A 15,961-nucleotide genomic window follows, 5' to 3' on the forward strand; every position below is an offset into this window, starting at 1 on the left:
TTCATCCAACATCCACTACAACGTTTCACTTTCTCTGTGAAGCATTTTCAAGCAAATGTTGTAGCGAATGGGTTGTTGCTGGAGCGGAAGTCGCCCGGGGTTTGGCCCTGGAGGTCCAATGCTAGTGGCGCCCCTGGTGTCTGTTAAAGGTCATCGCTACACAGCGAGCAGACAGACCTTACCAGCTACTAGAGACCTTCAACACCATCCACAACAAAGGAGAGCCCGTGTGGTGCAGCATCATCAGCGCGGGAACATGGCGGCTCCTAAGACATTTCTATCAGATGTTCCGGAGACCGTTCAAGCAGAGAACACACAGAAAACCCAAAAAATAAGTGACTGACCCCAGAAAACACGTGAACACAACAGGTTTGGGTTTTATTGTGATGTAGAAATATAATACAGTAAGTGAATGAAACAAAAAAACGGTTCTACGTAATCTCAGGAGCCAGAACAGACATCCGTGTGGTCCAAGGAATCCCCTTAAAAGTGGAACTAAACTACAAACAAACTTTTGACATGTCATAAGTTCTGATCGGTGGGGTTCTAAAATGAAGGGGAAGAAGTGCTCCGTGCTGCTTAGCTTCTGATCGGCGTACAGACCCATAGACATTCTATTGAGCCCGTATACTGCTCCGGGGAACCCTGATCAGAAACGATCACACCTGATCGTTTGTGCCGCTTCGTTTCAGTGATCGGTGGAGTGACCAATCAAAACGTATGAGTTTTTGTAAAAAGTTTAGTTACCCTTCACACAAGCCAATACTCACCCCGGCACTTCGTGCAATCGGAGGCCAGTGCGGCTTTATAAAGTGGAAACCCCTTAACATACATGACTAGCCGATAATAAGAGGCTGAACTGTTGGAGTCCTCCAAGAACCAATGGTGGTTGTAGTCCGTGCCCGTTAATACCAGAAGGATTTCCTTTGCCGTCTGTTTTCCACAATGCCGAACGCTTCCATGATTTCCTCCTGAAAGGTTTTCAGTGATGGGATGTAGGTTCTCTCCAGAGAGTCCTCCACAGAGGTGTCCTTAGGACCGTCTAGTACAAGAAGAAAAAAAAACGACAACTTTCACCCACAAACCTGACATTTCTTTATTTTTTTTAATGAAACGGCTAATGCCGACCCATCCGTGACTTGGTGGATAACTGAGGGCTGTGGTCGTACTGAACGCCACTGGTTGGTACACACAAAGCTTTGGCTACAGGCTGCCTGCAAGTGACCACTATTTGGGGTCAGCAACCTACAGCACTCCAGCTGTTGTAAAACTACAAGCCCCAGCATGCCCCAACAGCCAAAGGCTTTATCATTCCAGCCCAAGGCGGTCAGGGAATGCTGGGAATTGTAGTTTCACAACAGCTGCAGTGCCGAAGGTTGCTGACCCCTGCTGGTTTCCTTCCCGGCGTTCTCACCCGTCCACTGCTCAGGGATGATGCCGTCTCGTCTCTGGAAGACGGGTTTAGGAATGATCCGTCCTGTCCGTAATGACACTCGCACGCGCTCGCCTTCTTCTGTGTAGCGCCATTCCACCTCGGTGGGCATCCTGGAGAGCAGAAGAGACATCAAATGTAAGAAACCTGAGAACGTTCATGGCCCTATATTTCCTGACAGAGCTCAAGGGAGCGATGCAAAGTACAGAGGAGCGTAGACTGTGCCCCACTACTTCTCCCGTCTCTCGCCAGGTACTTATGCACAACGGGCGAGGTGAAGGTGCCAGCAGTGAGACTCAAATCACCCATTCAGGACAATAGGTCCCCTACACACATAGTGGATTTGTTGCATATTTTTTTTGTCCCAATTTGCGTGGAGAAAACCCAAACGTTTTTTGTTTTTTTTTAAATCTCATCCACATGCTCTGATTTCCATGGAGAAAATGTCCCCTAGTATCAGAGCGTAGCTACACGACCATAAGAACCGGAAATTGTAAAACATGAGCGGGATAAAAAAAAAATAAAAAAATCTGAAATTCCCTTTTTTTCTATATTCACGCCACAAAAATAAATACAACTTTCCCAGTACATTTTTTTTGTACTCCTATACCCCACAGAACAAAAATACAATGTCTCCCTCATAAAACAAGGCCTCATACGGCCACGTCCATGAAGAAACAAAAAAGTTATAGCTGCTGAAACGCACAGAGGAAAAACCAATTTTTACTAGTATTATTATTTTAGAACTTGAGCTTTTTTTCTAAATATGCAAATGAGGCTATACTAGACAAGTGGGAGGTAACAGCAGTGATTCTCCGGGGGTGGAGCCTCCTCACAGCCTCTGACACTGTCCAATCAGCATGAAGCTGCTTCACACAGTGTGAGAGACTGAGGCTGGAGGGAAGGGCTGCAAACAGCCATATCTCGGGCTGTGGACCACCTAGAACAGCGGTTCTGGTGGCATATGGAAGAAGAGATTATAATCTTTTCTATGGCACCAAGATCGTAGTTCTAGCTGTGACACAACCGGAGATATCGCCAGTTGAATTCAGTCGGGAATGGAAGCTGTGTACTATATGATCACACTGTGCTGCTGGGCAGTGAAGGGGGGGAGCGGTGTGCTGATTGGACAGGGCAGAAGCTGTATGCCGATTGGACAGCGTCCTACAGAAAACATTACACCGCCCAGAGTGAAAAGAAAGTCACCTCCTATTCAGCTATTAGAGCCACATTAGCATATTTAGAGAAACGCTCATAACTTAATAAAAGTTTTGAAAACCAATCACATTGTAGTTATCAGCAGCAAAGTGCCTATTAGATAGGAGATAGGGAACTGATAAACTTTACCGAGGATCTGTCACCAGAGAACTAAAACGCGTCATACGGGACAGCAGGAGGATATTTTAGAAGTGGAATCGGATTCATTTCCAGATAATGTTCATCAGATCACCCAATCACCTCGTGTATTAGACGAGCCATAGGCAGATAGAGAGAATAGCTCACCTGTCTGTAGGATCCACGAGGGCCACCTGGTTGACCAGCATAGGGGCTTCGCTGGTCACGTAAGTCCCTCTGTAATTACCGGACTTCCCGACATAACGATAATGCTAAACATTAAAGAACAGACATTTGTAAGTGTTCGCCGTTTACCAAATCCGCAGAGGGAGGGCCGCCATTTGAGAATCCACAATAAGCGCTCTCGCTCTGGTGCCGGTCCTTCAAACTTATATACACTGCTAAAAAAGAAAGGGCTACTCCATTGGTTTAACATCTATGGAAGACAACTGTACGGCCATTCTGTGCTGCCCACAATGTTTACACTGTCAAGCAGCTCATGGTGGGCTGGAACTGTAGCTCAGACAGTACGGCAGACGGATTTCCAGACACCTGTATATAGCAGCGTATACATTGATGTGTATAATTAGTATAGTGATGTGTAGGGTGGTGTCCAGTCATCTCAGAGCACCGGAAGATAATGGAGACATCCGGGATAAAACACGAAAAAGTGGAGCGAAAAAATGACGCAGATGTGGAACAACGTACATGACAGTTATATTTGTTTTATATCCTAAGTTATGTGAACATAAAATGATAATATTCTGCGAGGGAATCGGGACAACCACATGACACAAGCCAACATTATTACATGAAAGCGGGCGAGAACCGAGAGGTCAGGGTGGATTTAGGAATACCAGGTATGTTATAAAATTAGAGAGAGATGCGAGAGACATCAGAACGGGCGAGACAGATTAGAGCGAGCGGCGCGAGAGAGATACAGGAGAGCGAGCGGCGCGAGCGAGAGAGATACAGGAGAGCGAGCGGCGCGAGCGAGAGAGATACAGGAGAGCGAGCGGCGCGAGCGAGAGAGATACAGGAGAGCGAGAGAGAGAGCGAGAGAGATACAGGAGAGCGAGAGAGAGAGCGAGAGAGATACAGGAGAGCGAGAGCGAGAGATACAGGAGAGCGAGAGCGAAAGATACAGGAGAGCGAGAGCGAGAGATACAGGAGAGCGAGAGCGAGAGATACAGGAGAGCGAGAGCGAGAGATACAGGAGAGCGAGAGCGAGAGATACAGGAGAGCGAGAGATACAGGAGAGCGAGAGATACAGGAGAGAGCGAGAGAGCGAGAGAGAGAGAGAGAGAGCGAGAGATACAGGAGAGCGAGAGAGAGAGCGAGAGATACAGGAGAGGGAGAGCGAGAGAGAGAGCGAGAGATACAGGAGAGCGAGAGAGAGAGCGAGAGATACAGGAGAGCGAGAGATACAGGAGAGCGAGAGATACAGGAGAGCGAGCGAGAGATACAGGAGAGCGAGCGAGCGAGAGATACAGGAGAGCGAGCGAGCGAGAGATACAGGAGAGCGAGCGAGCGAGAGATACAGGAGAGCGAGCGAGCGAGAGATACAGGAGAGCGAGCGAGCGAGAGATACAGGAGAGCGAGCGAGCGAGAGATACAGGAGAGCGAGCGAGCGAGAGATACAGGAGAGCGAGCGAGCGAGAGATACAGGAGAGCGAGCGAGCGAGAGATACAGGAGAGCGAGCGAGCGAGAGATACAGGAGAGCGAGCGAGCGAGAGATACAGGAGAGCGAGCGATCGAGAGATACAGGAGAGCGAGCGATCGATACAGGAGAGCGAGCGATCGATACAGGAGAGCGAGCGAGCGAGCGATCGATACAGGAGAGCGAGCGAGCGAGAGATACAGGAGAGCGAGCGAGCGAGAGATACAGGAGAGCGAGCGAGCGATCGATACAGGAGAGCGAGCGAGCGATCGATACAGGAGAGCGAGCGAGCGATCGATACAGGAGAGCGAGCGAGCGATCGATACAGGAGAGCGAGCGAGCGAGCGATCGATACAGGAGAGCGAGCGAGCGATCGATCGATACAGGAGAGCGAGCGATCGATACAGGAGAGCGAGCGAGCGAGCGATCGATCGATACAGGAGAGCGAGCGAGCGATCGATACAGGAGAGAGAGCGAGCGATCGATACAGGAGAGCGAGAGAGCGAGCGATCGATACAGGAGAGCGAGAGATACAGGAGAGAGAGCGAGAGATACAGGAGAGAGAGCGAGAGATACAGGAGAGAGAGCGAGAGATACAGGAGAGAGAGCGAGAGATACAGGAGAGCGAGAGCGAGAGATACAGGAGAGCGAGAGAGACAGGAGAGCGAGAGAGAGAGCGAGAGATACAGGAGAGCGAGAGAGAGAGCGAGAGATACAGGAGAGCGAGAGCGAGCTAGAGATACAGGAGAGCGAGCGAGAGATACAGGAGAGCGAGAGAGCGAGCGAGAGCTACAGGAGAGCGAGAGAGCGAGCGAGAGCTACAGGAGAGCGAGAGAGCGAGCGAGAGCTACAGGAGAGCGAGAGAGCGAGCGAGAGCTACAGGAGAGCGAGAGAGCGAGCGAGAGCTACAGGAGAGCGAGCGAGAGCTACAGGAGAGCGAGCGAGAGATACAGGAGAGCGAGCGAGAGATACAGGAGAGCGAGCGAGAGATACAGGAGAGCGAGCGAGAGATACAGGAGAGCGAGCGAGAGATACAGGAGAGAGAGAGCGAGAGATACAGGAGAGAGAGAGCGAGAGATACAGGAGAGCGAGAGAGAGATACAGGAGAGCGAGAGAGAGAGATACAGGAGAGCGAGAGAGAGAGATACAGGAGAGCGAGAGAGAGCGATACAGGAGAGAGAGCGAGAGATACAGGAGAGCGAGAGAGAGAGAGAGATACAGGAGAGAGAGAGCGAGAGATACAGGAGAACGAGAGAGATACAGGAGAGCGAGAGAGATACAGGAGAACGAGAGAGATACAGGAGAACGAGAGAGAGATACAGGAGAACGAGAGAGAGATACAGGAGAACGAGAGAGAGATACAGGAGAACGAGAGAGAGATACAGGAGAACGAGAGAGAGATACAGGAGAGCGAGAGAGAGAGATACAGGAGAGCGAGAGAGAGAGATACAGGAGAGCGAGAGAGAGAGATACAGGAGAGCGAGAGAGAGAGATACAGGAGAGCGAGAGAGAGAGATACAGGAGAGCGAGAGAGAGAGATACAGGAGAGCGAGAGAGAGAGATACAGGAGAGCGAGAGAGAGAGATACAGGAGAGCGAGAGAGAGAGATACAGGAGAGCGAGAGAGAGAGATACAGGAGAGCGAGAGAGAGAGATACAGGAGAGCGAGAGAGAGAGATACAGGAGAGCGAGAGAGAGAGATAGGAAAGCGCGAGATATGACAATCTCTTATCGATACCTATATATATATATATATATATATATATATATATAAACTACTGCATTTTTCTCCAGCCCCCATCCCCCGCAGCCTCTCACCGTGTTCATATTCTCGATCACCACCCAGTTTCGGGCTCTTATAACTTGCGACACGTTCCCCTGTTTTCCTGCGTCTTTACCAGCGAGAACTTCAACCTGGAAAACAAATCAATTCTAAAGCAAAAACCTAAAGCCACAAATCATCAACCAAACGCCTGACATTAGAAGAGGATGCGTCACCATAAGGCTGTGTTCACACGCAAAAAACGGCTGGAAAATACGGAGCGGTTATCAAGGGAAAGAAAGCCTCTGATTTTCAGTCGTTTTTGAAATCACAAATGTTTTTTGATGCGTTTTTTACGTCCGTTTTTCTATTGACACAATGAAAACCGGCTCCAAAAACGACTCAAGTGACATGCACTTCTTTTTACGGGGATTTTTTTTTTTTTTTTTTAAGGGCCGCATAAAAAAAATGCCCCGTCAGACCAAAACGCCGTTTTTTTCCCCAGATGTTTGGAGGCGTTCAGCTTCCGTATTTTCAGCAGTTTTTCAGGGCGTTTACAACCAGTAAAACGGCAGAAAATAAGCCGTGTGAACATACCCTCATGCGGAAGATTTCTTACAGGAATTTCTACTACAATTTCTGCCGTGTGTGAATACGCCCTAATGGTGACGCATCTTTATGGATCACTGCATTATATAGAAGGGTCACTGGACAGAGCAGCTACACGGATGGGGTGGAGGTCAGGGCTCTGTGCGGCCAGTCAAGTTCTTCCACCCCAAACTCTCCATCTACGTCTTTATGGGTCACGGCGGAGCAGAAAATGCCGAACCCCAAACTGTTCCCATAAAGCTGGAAGCTGCAATAGTCCACAATGGAAACAGAGGGACCCCCGACTTACTGTGTCACCCCGGAAATACGCCCATTCCTCTTTACTAATTGGCTCCACAAATATTTTGGATCTTCTGATACCGGGAGGGTTCTTCTTCTGAGCGGCCACAGTAGACGGTCGGCTGGTGCCAAAGCGGTAATCGCGAGGTAACTTAATCACCTTGGAGGGCATGGCGACGAGCGCTGTGAGACGCATTTCTGTAAAATAAACAAAAAGAACTTCTCTTCATAAAGGGATCTCTGGCTTTATGTAAATTAAAGGAACACTCCGGCCAAAACGGATACAGTGTCTAAAGTCTAGTGCAGGGCTTGAGGGGGCGGAGCATGAGGAAATCTCTCTATGGTGTCTTTTGAATCCCTGTGTCATGCTCCGCCCCCTCCTACACTACTCCGAATACAGTCTATCACTTTAAGATTAAACATTGTATCAAGAAAACTCCTGCAACATTATAATGCACAGTATCAATTCCTTCCCGGTGTTCTACATCTCGGCTTGCTGTAAGTGAATGAAAACATTCATAGGCAGATTTTCAGCATCTGAATGTATACGTTACTGTTCACGGACAGCAAGCAGAGATCTTAAATATGGTGAGAAATGGAAACTTTTCACCGTAATAATGATTAAAGGGGTCTTCTCACTATAGTAAGAGACGGCGGATAACATCACTTACTTTAAACTCGTTTTATTAAACAACATGTAAAATACAATTCGTAGATCGACAAAAAGCGGAATTATCGCATCCTTTGTACATATACATGACGGAAGAAACGACCGCAAAGAGAGATCGAGTATCCGGTCACACGTCATTGATGAACTGAATTAAAGTAAGGCCCTGTTCACACAGTTTTTTGCTGTGGTTTGTGCCGTGGAAACCGCGGCAAAAAACGTCCAAGATTGCCTCCTATTGATTTCAATGGGAGGTGCAGGAGTTTTTTTCCTGCGAGCAAAAGAAAAACGCCTGCAGGAAAAAGCAGCAACATGCCCTATCTTGACGCGTTTTCCGCCTCAAAAACCCCATTGAAATCAATGGGAGGCGGAAATAAAAGGGTTTTTTTTGCCGCGATTTTTGACGCTTTTTTTTTTCTACACATTTTTTAGCAAAAAACGCTTGCGGTTATTCCCTCTGTCTGTTGAAGAAATAGCTAAAAAAAAATAATCCCCCAAAAAAACGCAGCAAAAAACACGTCAAAGAAACACTGATTCGTTCAAGCGATTGGTGGGGGTCTCAGTGCTCGGACCACCACCAATCCAAACGTATGACATGTCAGAAGTTTTTGTCAAACGCTCAGCTACCCTTTAACATTAACATCGCACATCTAAGACCCGCACAGAACCGGATATCGAATGTTTGATAGAGGGATGAACATGAAATGTTAGATCTCCAGGCGTCTCATTAATAACCTCGTACAACGATGGGACTTACTAAACACCCCATTATTAGTGTCCTCCAGAACCTCAGAGATCAGCGGAGAGGCGATCTCGGGGAAGAGAGAGCCAAAGGGGACACCATCCAGCTCCCCCATATCTTCTGGAATAAGGATTGTAGTTTGGGAAAAAAAAAGGATTTGGGAATGGGACCCGAGGAATGTTCAAGAAGGTACAACCCTTTCGGGAGAAGTATCATTTTAAGGCCTCATTCACACGACCGTAGCCATGAGCACGGCCGTGATTTTCGGGTCGGCCGACCGCGGAGTGTCACCTGCGAATCGCTGGGCCGTAATAAGACATGTTCGTTCTTTTTGCGGTCCAGGCTTCTGGGCCATGCACGGACCGTGGAAACCACAGTTGTGTGAATGGGCCCATTGAAATGAATGGGGCCGCAATTCTCCCGCAGATTTGCAGGTGAACTACGGCCGCAAAAAATATGTAAATATGTATGGGGCCTTACTAAATTGATACGTCCAGGCAGTGGCGAATTAAGTAGACCATAGGCCCTGGGCTATTCCACAAACGTGGGTCCCCCTTCTCCACCGCCGCTCTGCCGTGTCTATAGTGAACACCAACTTTTTGTGTGAGCATTGACAAATGGGTGTTACGATTTCTCTCGTCAAAGGGCTGTGTCCCTACATGCTGACAGTCTCCAACCATCGCTGACAGTATCACACTGTGTAGGGACACATCCTCTTGACAATGGGAATGGTAACACACATTTGCCTATTAGTCCTGGATACACAAAGACTTTATGTGGAATACAAGGATTTCCTACAACAGACATGTCAGGAGAGGTGACAGATCCTTTATAGATCCAGTGACTCGCAGGTGACGTCTTCTCTAATTGGAGTCATTCTCTTTTCTTCTCCATCTGACACAGAACATTATGGCGGCTTCTCCTGAGACATCTTTGCTTCTCGCTTCTGCAGCCATTTCCAGCCTCTATAGAAACACAAAAATTCAGACACCAAGGCCCAGGACCATAAATCAAAGGGGTTGTCCGGGCATGGACCAGTTTTTCATACTGGTGACCTATCGATGTGCCCGGACAACACCTTTTATTTAGACTAATAAATTCTGACCCCAGAATACATACAGACCACAGAACTTCTAAACTATTGCCGTCCCCAGACCAGACCCCCCCCTAAGAAAATACAGACCCCCAGGACCAGACCCCTAAACTAATACAGACCCCCAGGACCAGACCCCTAAACTAATACAGACCCCAGACCAGTCCCTATAAACTAATACAGACCCCAGACCAGACCCCTAAATACGGACCCCATAAACTAATACAGACCCCCAGACCAGACACCTAAATACAGACCCCAGACCTGACCTCCTAAACTAATACAGACCCCAGACCAAGCCCCCTAAATATACAGACCTCAGACCAGGCCTCCTAAATACAGACCCCATAAACTAATACAGACCCCAGACCAGACAACCTAAACACAGACCCCACACCCCTTAAACAAATCCATGATCCCCTTATACTTACCTCGCACCTCACGATCTTCTCTCTTGCTGCTGTTGTAGGAGCTGCGGTCACGTGACCAGCAGGTCTCTAATCAGGAAAAAGAACTGCAGACATAAGGTCATGTGACCTTCATACCGAGTGTTGGGGGTACGACTACAGGGACCCCCCACTGATCTTCAAAACGCAGGAGTAGAAGAATATTTCTGCACCCCCGGGAACTTGAGTGATGCGATGCTGTGCACACCGGATAGACGGGCCACCGCTATGTAGGGAAAAAGGCAAAGTGATCGTGGACCCTTGTTCTTGAGGTCAGCGGGGGTCCCAGAAGTCAGACTCCCACCGATCACAATGTTACAGCAGTGTATCCCAACCAGAATTCCCTCGGGTTCCCCAGAACAAGACTTTTCACTTTTACAGTAGAGATAGCAAACGGATACTTGGCAAAACACATGTCAGCCAGAATAAAGAATTGCTTCACCTCCTCGATCACCAGCTTCTATGCGGTAGGAGTGAGAGAAGGGGTCCCCAGGAGCGGAAAAATTGATGAGGGATTCCCCCATGGTTATAAGGTTGGGAAACATTGTCCTAGTGATACACCATATTATTATTAGATGGGAATACCCTTTTAACCCCATCCTGACATCCGGCGTGTGCATACGGTAGAGGCTGGGAGGGAAAACATGGAGTGGGCTCCTGGGCTGAGCCCACTCCATAAGTTATGGGTGTCCGCTAAGTAAAAAACAAAAATAAAATGAACATAACTGGTATCACCGCGTCTATAAAAGTCCGAACTATTACAATATAACGTCACTTAACTCACATATTGAAAACCGTCAAAAAAAAAATAGAAAAACGATAGTGGGATTGTGAGAATTACACCTAGGGTAGGTGAAAAGAGCCCAAAAAAAAAAATCAACCCAGAAAATGCATTTTCGGATACTGCCTGAGGAAGGAGCCGATTCGGCTCCGAAACGCGTCGCCTGTATCCAATGAAGACAATTTAAACCCACAGTGTGTCCGCTTCGTCACTATGCGACACTAGGAGCCACCAGCGAATTACGTTCCAAGGGACCAGCGCCGCTTCAAGGGTTGACCATGTAACGATCCCAGCACCTGTGTGTCCATCACATGACCATGTAACGATCCCACTCCTGTGTGTCCATCACATGACCATGTAACGATCCCAGCACCTGTGTGTCCATCACATGACCATGTAACGATCCCGGCACCTGTGTGCCCATCACATGACCATGTAACGATCCCAGCACCTGTGTGTCCATCACATGACCATGTAACGATCCCAGCACCTGTGTCCATCACATGACCATGTAACGATCCCAGCACCTGTGTCCATCACATGACCATGTAACAATCCCAGCACCTGTGTGTCCATCACATGACCATGGACAGAATTATACACTGCAAGTAAACAATGAATGTTCTTACTGAATAACAACAATCAGAGATCTTAAAAACCATAAGGAATGAATACAGAAAGTATATTGGGAAATTATATCATACCTCCCAACCGTCCCGGATTCAGCGGGACAGTCCCGCATTCCAGGCAGTGTCCCGCGCTGCCGATGGCATGTCCAGGTGTCAACTGGATCTGCGTCATCAGGACTAGGGATGCACGATGCATCGAAACTTCGATACTCTGCATCCCCAAACGGTTCGATACCGTTATTTCCTGTATTTCGATACTTGCTGTGCGGCCGCCCAGCTCAGTATAGTAACACATGAATGTATGAGAGCGGGGCTGCGGCCGTGTAATACAGTTATCGCCCCGCACCGGAGTCCTGACAAGTGCGCGCCGTCAGGAACGGGGCAATGACTGTTTTACACAGCCGCAGCCCCGCTGGCGGAGATCAGAGAAACCTCTCATCTCCACCGCTATTCCCCTGAATGCTGCGATTACAGCGGACCGAGCATTCAGGGGAAAATGAGAAGAGGGGATGCCCCTTGGATCGCGTCACAGGGAATTGAGGGACGTACCATATATGGGCAGACAGCCCAGGGTCCATTGAAGGGCCCCAGGGCTGTCTGACCATATTTCCTGTTAGGGCATACTGAGGTATCAATAATAACTGCCTGTATACTATCAGTATATAGATATATGCCAGTACATTACTATCAGTATATAGATATATGCCAGTACATTACTATCAGTATATAGATATATGCCAGTACATTACTATCAGTATATAGATATATACCAGTACATTAAAGTTTAAAAATAAAGTAAAAACAAAACAAAAAAATACACATACACCTTTTTTACAATAAACATTAAAATAAGTCTCAATACATAACACATACACATATTCGGTATTGGCGCGGCCGTAATAACCTGCACAACTATTTTTTTGCATCATTTATGATGTGTGCGCTGTAAAAAAATAAAATAAACACGGCTTTCTATCACTTATTATTGTGAGGCGCGAGGTGCGATGAATTTACCCTCCATGTGCCTCACATTAATAGTGATTAACCCCATCATGACTGAGAAACATGATGGGGTTAATTAGAACTTTTTTTTTTTATTACTGTTGGCAAAGTATCGTTATGGTATCGAAATCGCAACACTACACGAAGTATCGGTATCGAAGTCCAAATTCTGGTATCGTGACATCCCTAATCAGGACGCAGATACAGTTGAACCCAATGCTGAAGCAGGGAACCGTCAGCTCCCTGTTTCAGCATTAGTACAGAGCGGAGGAGTAGAGGGAGCTCCTCCACTTGCCAAGTGCTGAGCCCGGGGAAGCCCTTGAGGTCAGTGTCCGTATATGGACAGTGAAGTCAGTGGCTCCTTCAGGAGCGGAATCCCCTGCCAGAGCGTTGCCGATGCTCTGGCTGGGGAGTCTGCTCCTAGATGGAGGGTGTAGCGCTATCTACAGGGGGGGGCTGTGTGGCGCTATCTACAGGGGGGCTGTGTGGCGCCATCTACAGGGGGGGCTGGCACTAGGGGCAACTAAGGGGGCATTATACAGTACGGAGGCATCTGTGGGGGCATTATACAGTACGGGGACATCTGTGGGGGCATTATACAGTACGGGGACATCTGTGGGGGCATTATACAGTACAGGGACGTCTGTGGGGGCATTATACAGTACGGGGACGTCTGTGGGGGCATTATACAGCACGGGGACGTCTGTGGGGGCATTATACAGCACGGGGACGTCTGTGGGGGCATTATACAGCACGGGGACGTCTGTGGGGGCATTATACAGCACGGGGACGTCTGTGGGGGCATTATACAGCACGGGGACGTCTGTGGGGGCATTATACAGCACGGGGACGTCTGTGGGGGCATTATACAGCACGGGGACGTCTGTGGGGGCATTATACCGCACGGGGACATCTGTGGGGGCATTATATCGCACGGGGACATCTGTGGGGGCATTATATCGCACGGGGACATCTGTGGGGGCATTATACAGCACGGGGACATCTGTGGGGGCATTATACAGCACGGGGACATCTGTGGGGGCATTATACAGCACGGGGACATCTGTGGGGGCATTAAACAGCACGGGGACATCTGTGGGGGCATTAAACAGCACGGGGACATCTGTGGGGGCATTATACAGCACGGGGACATCTGTGGGGGCATTATATAGCACGGGGACATCTGTGGGGGCATTATATAGCACGGGGACATCTGTGGGGGCATTATACAGCACGGGCATTATATAGCACGGGGACATCTGTGGGGGCATTATATAGCACGGGGACATCTGTGGGGGCATTATATAGCACGGGGACATCTGTGGGGGCATTATATAGCACGGGGACATCTGTGGGGGCATTATATAGCACGGGGACATCTGTGGGGGCATTATATAGCACGGGGACATCTGTGGGGGCATTATATAGCACGGGGACATCTGTGGGGGCATTATATAGCACGGGGACATCTGTGGGGGCATTATATAGCACGGGGACATCTGTGGGGGCATTATATAGCACGGGGACATCTGTGGGGGCATTATACAGCACGGGCATTATATAGCACGGGGACATCTGTGGGGGCATTATATAGCACGGGGACATCTGTGGGGGCATTATATAGCACGGGGACATCTGTGGGGGCATTATATAGCACGGGGACATCTGTGGGGGCTTTATATAGTACGGGGACATCTGTGGGGGCATTATATAGCACGGGGACATCTGTGGGGGCATTATATAGCACGGGGACATCTGTGGGGGCATTATATAGCACGGGGACATCTGTGGGGGCATTATATAGCACGGGGACATCTGTGGGGGCATTATATAGTACGGGGACATCTGTGGGGGCATTATATAGTACGGGGACATCTGTGGGGGCATTATATAGCACGGGGACATCTGTGGGGGCATTATATAGCACGGGGACATCTGTGGGGGCATTATATAGTACAGGGACATCTGTGGGGGCATTATAGCACGGGGACATCTGTGGGGGCATTATAGCACGGGGACATCTGTGGGGGCATTATATAGCACGGGGACATCTGTGGGGGCATTATATAGCACGGGGACATCTGTGGGGGCATTATATAGCACGGGGACATCTGTGGGGGCATTATACTGTGTGGGATGAATTGGGTGTGTATGGGTGGGGATTAAAGACGCGGCTTAAAGGGGAAAAAACTTTCCGCATCATTTGTCCCTCTTTGCGATACTGGGTGGTGCGGTGTATAACTTTTAATTACGCAAAAAAAAAAAAATTTAGATTTGCCGAAACCGGACAACCGCTTCCCGATGTAGGCCTTTTATATACGGGAGACGCGGGAGTATGGAGCGGGCACACACCCCGAGCCCGTTCCATAAGTTGAGCGCGTCAGCTATAGGTTACGGCCGACACTTCACTGCAATGAGCAGGATCCCACTCGTTTAACCCATCAGATGCCAGGGTCAATATTGAATGCGACACCTAAGCGGTTAGAAAGAGGCATTGGCCCCTCCGCTGGCCCATTGGAGGGGGCCCGAGGTGCCCACAGAGGTACAAATCAAAATGAGCTGGTAAAAAAAAATCACGATATACTGCAATATATTAGTATTGGAGTAGATCGTGCAAGCGATCGCTGGTTCAAGTCCCCTAGGAGGACAAATGTAAAATACAGGGAAAAAAAATATTAGACATAACCGCCAGAATCGCTGTTTTTTTTGTCACCTAGTCTCCCACATAAAATGTTTAATAAAAAGCGCTGAAAAAGTCTCACGTATCCCAAAACGGTACCAATAAATACTACAGATACAATACTGCACCCCCCCCCAACATGTACTAATGCCTTCAGCCGCCATTGAGCTGTGACCTTGACTTCAGTCGTCTCCATTCCCCCCACGTTTCATAGAATAGTAGCGGCTCTCACCTCCGGCGCGGCTCCCCCCCTCCTCGTATACAAGAATGGACGGCTCCGTCACCGGGAGCAGGAAGCGTCCCCGGCACATGTCCCCGCCGACCCCTGACCCCCTCACACCGCACAGAAACGTATAAACCTCCCGCCAGTCTGTTACCTTCTTCCAAGCCGTGTCCGATAAACTAGAAGCCCTACGGGTTTGATACCGGAAAATGTTTACATAATGCCGCAAAGCGTCATGGGAGGTGTAGTTTGACAAGTCGTCGGTGCTTTGTTTTTGTTTTTTTGTTTTTTTAAAAAAAAACTTTATTCACAAAATTGCTAAACGGACACAGTTTGTCCACAGGAAGCGAATTGGGTATTTATACTACAAAAACAATGTCCAAGCTCTCTATAGGGGCCACAAATAAATGAATATTCGACCTGGGCAAAAAGGTCTTCCAAGAACAGCGCCACTCTTGTCCATGGGCTGTGTCTGGTATTACAGCTCAGCCTTATTTAGAGTGGCGCTGTTTTGGGAAAAAAGAGACCTATTTTTTATTTTTTTTTAAACGACCCCTTTGATAACCAGGAAGTCATATTTATGTACTTAGTAAAAGCTACTAGTCTGTGATGTCATCTCGT

General features: G+C 48.5%; 1 protein-coding gene across 3 annotated transcripts; it reads right to left on the bottom strand.

Moving 5' to 3' along the window:
* Positions 1–828: 828 nt before the first annotated feature.
* MRPL24 (mitochondrial ribosomal protein L24) lies at positions 829–15,595 on the bottom strand. 3 transcript variants are annotated; one of them, XM_075843307.1, is made up of 6 exons: positions 15,495–15,595; positions 7,088–7,275; positions 6,246–6,341; positions 2,936–3,039; positions 1,415–1,545; positions 829–1,042 (listed from the first exon to the last, which is right to left on the bottom strand). In XM_075843307.1, the coding sequence occupies exons 2-6, from the start codon at positions 7,271–7,273 to the stop codon at positions 906–908; spliced, it is 654 nt and encodes a 217-aa protein (XP_075699422.1). In that variant the 5' UTR covers positions 7,274–7,275; positions 15,495–15,595; the 3' UTR covers positions 829–905. The 3 variants fall into 3 exon arrangements, with proteins under 3 accessions (XP_075699422.1, XP_075699421.1, XP_075699423.1); XM_075843306.1 differs by lacking the exon at positions 15,495–15,595 and adding an exon at positions 15,350–15,442; XM_075843308.1 differs by lacking the exon at positions 15,495–15,595 and adding an exon at positions 15,293–15,356.
* Positions 15,596–15,961: the final 366 nt, after the last annotated feature.

This window comes from Rhinoderma darwinii, chromosome 12 (assembly GCF_050947455.1).
Source record: "Rhinoderma darwinii isolate aRhiDar2 chromosome 12, aRhiDar2.hap1, whole genome shotgun sequence".
NCBI classification, from domain to species: domain Eukaryota; kingdom Metazoa; phylum Chordata; class Amphibia; order Anura; family Rhinodermatidae; genus Rhinoderma; species Rhinoderma darwinii.

Bases quoted from the DNA above. Each gene is read 5' to 3' on its own strand.
- MRPL24 (XM_075843306.1), bottom strand. From the start codon at position 15,428: ATGTGCCGGGGACGCTTCCTGCTCCCGGTGACGGAGCCGTCCATTCTT. The intron at 7,276-15,349 runs GTGAGAGCCGCT...TTTATTTTACAG, and splicing joins GGGGGGGAGCCGCGCCGGAG to AAATGCGTCTCACAGCGCTC. The intron at 1,546-2,935 runs GTGAGCTATTCT...TCTGCTCTCCAG, and splicing joins CTCGTGGATCCTACAGACAG to GATGCCCACCGAGGTGGAAT.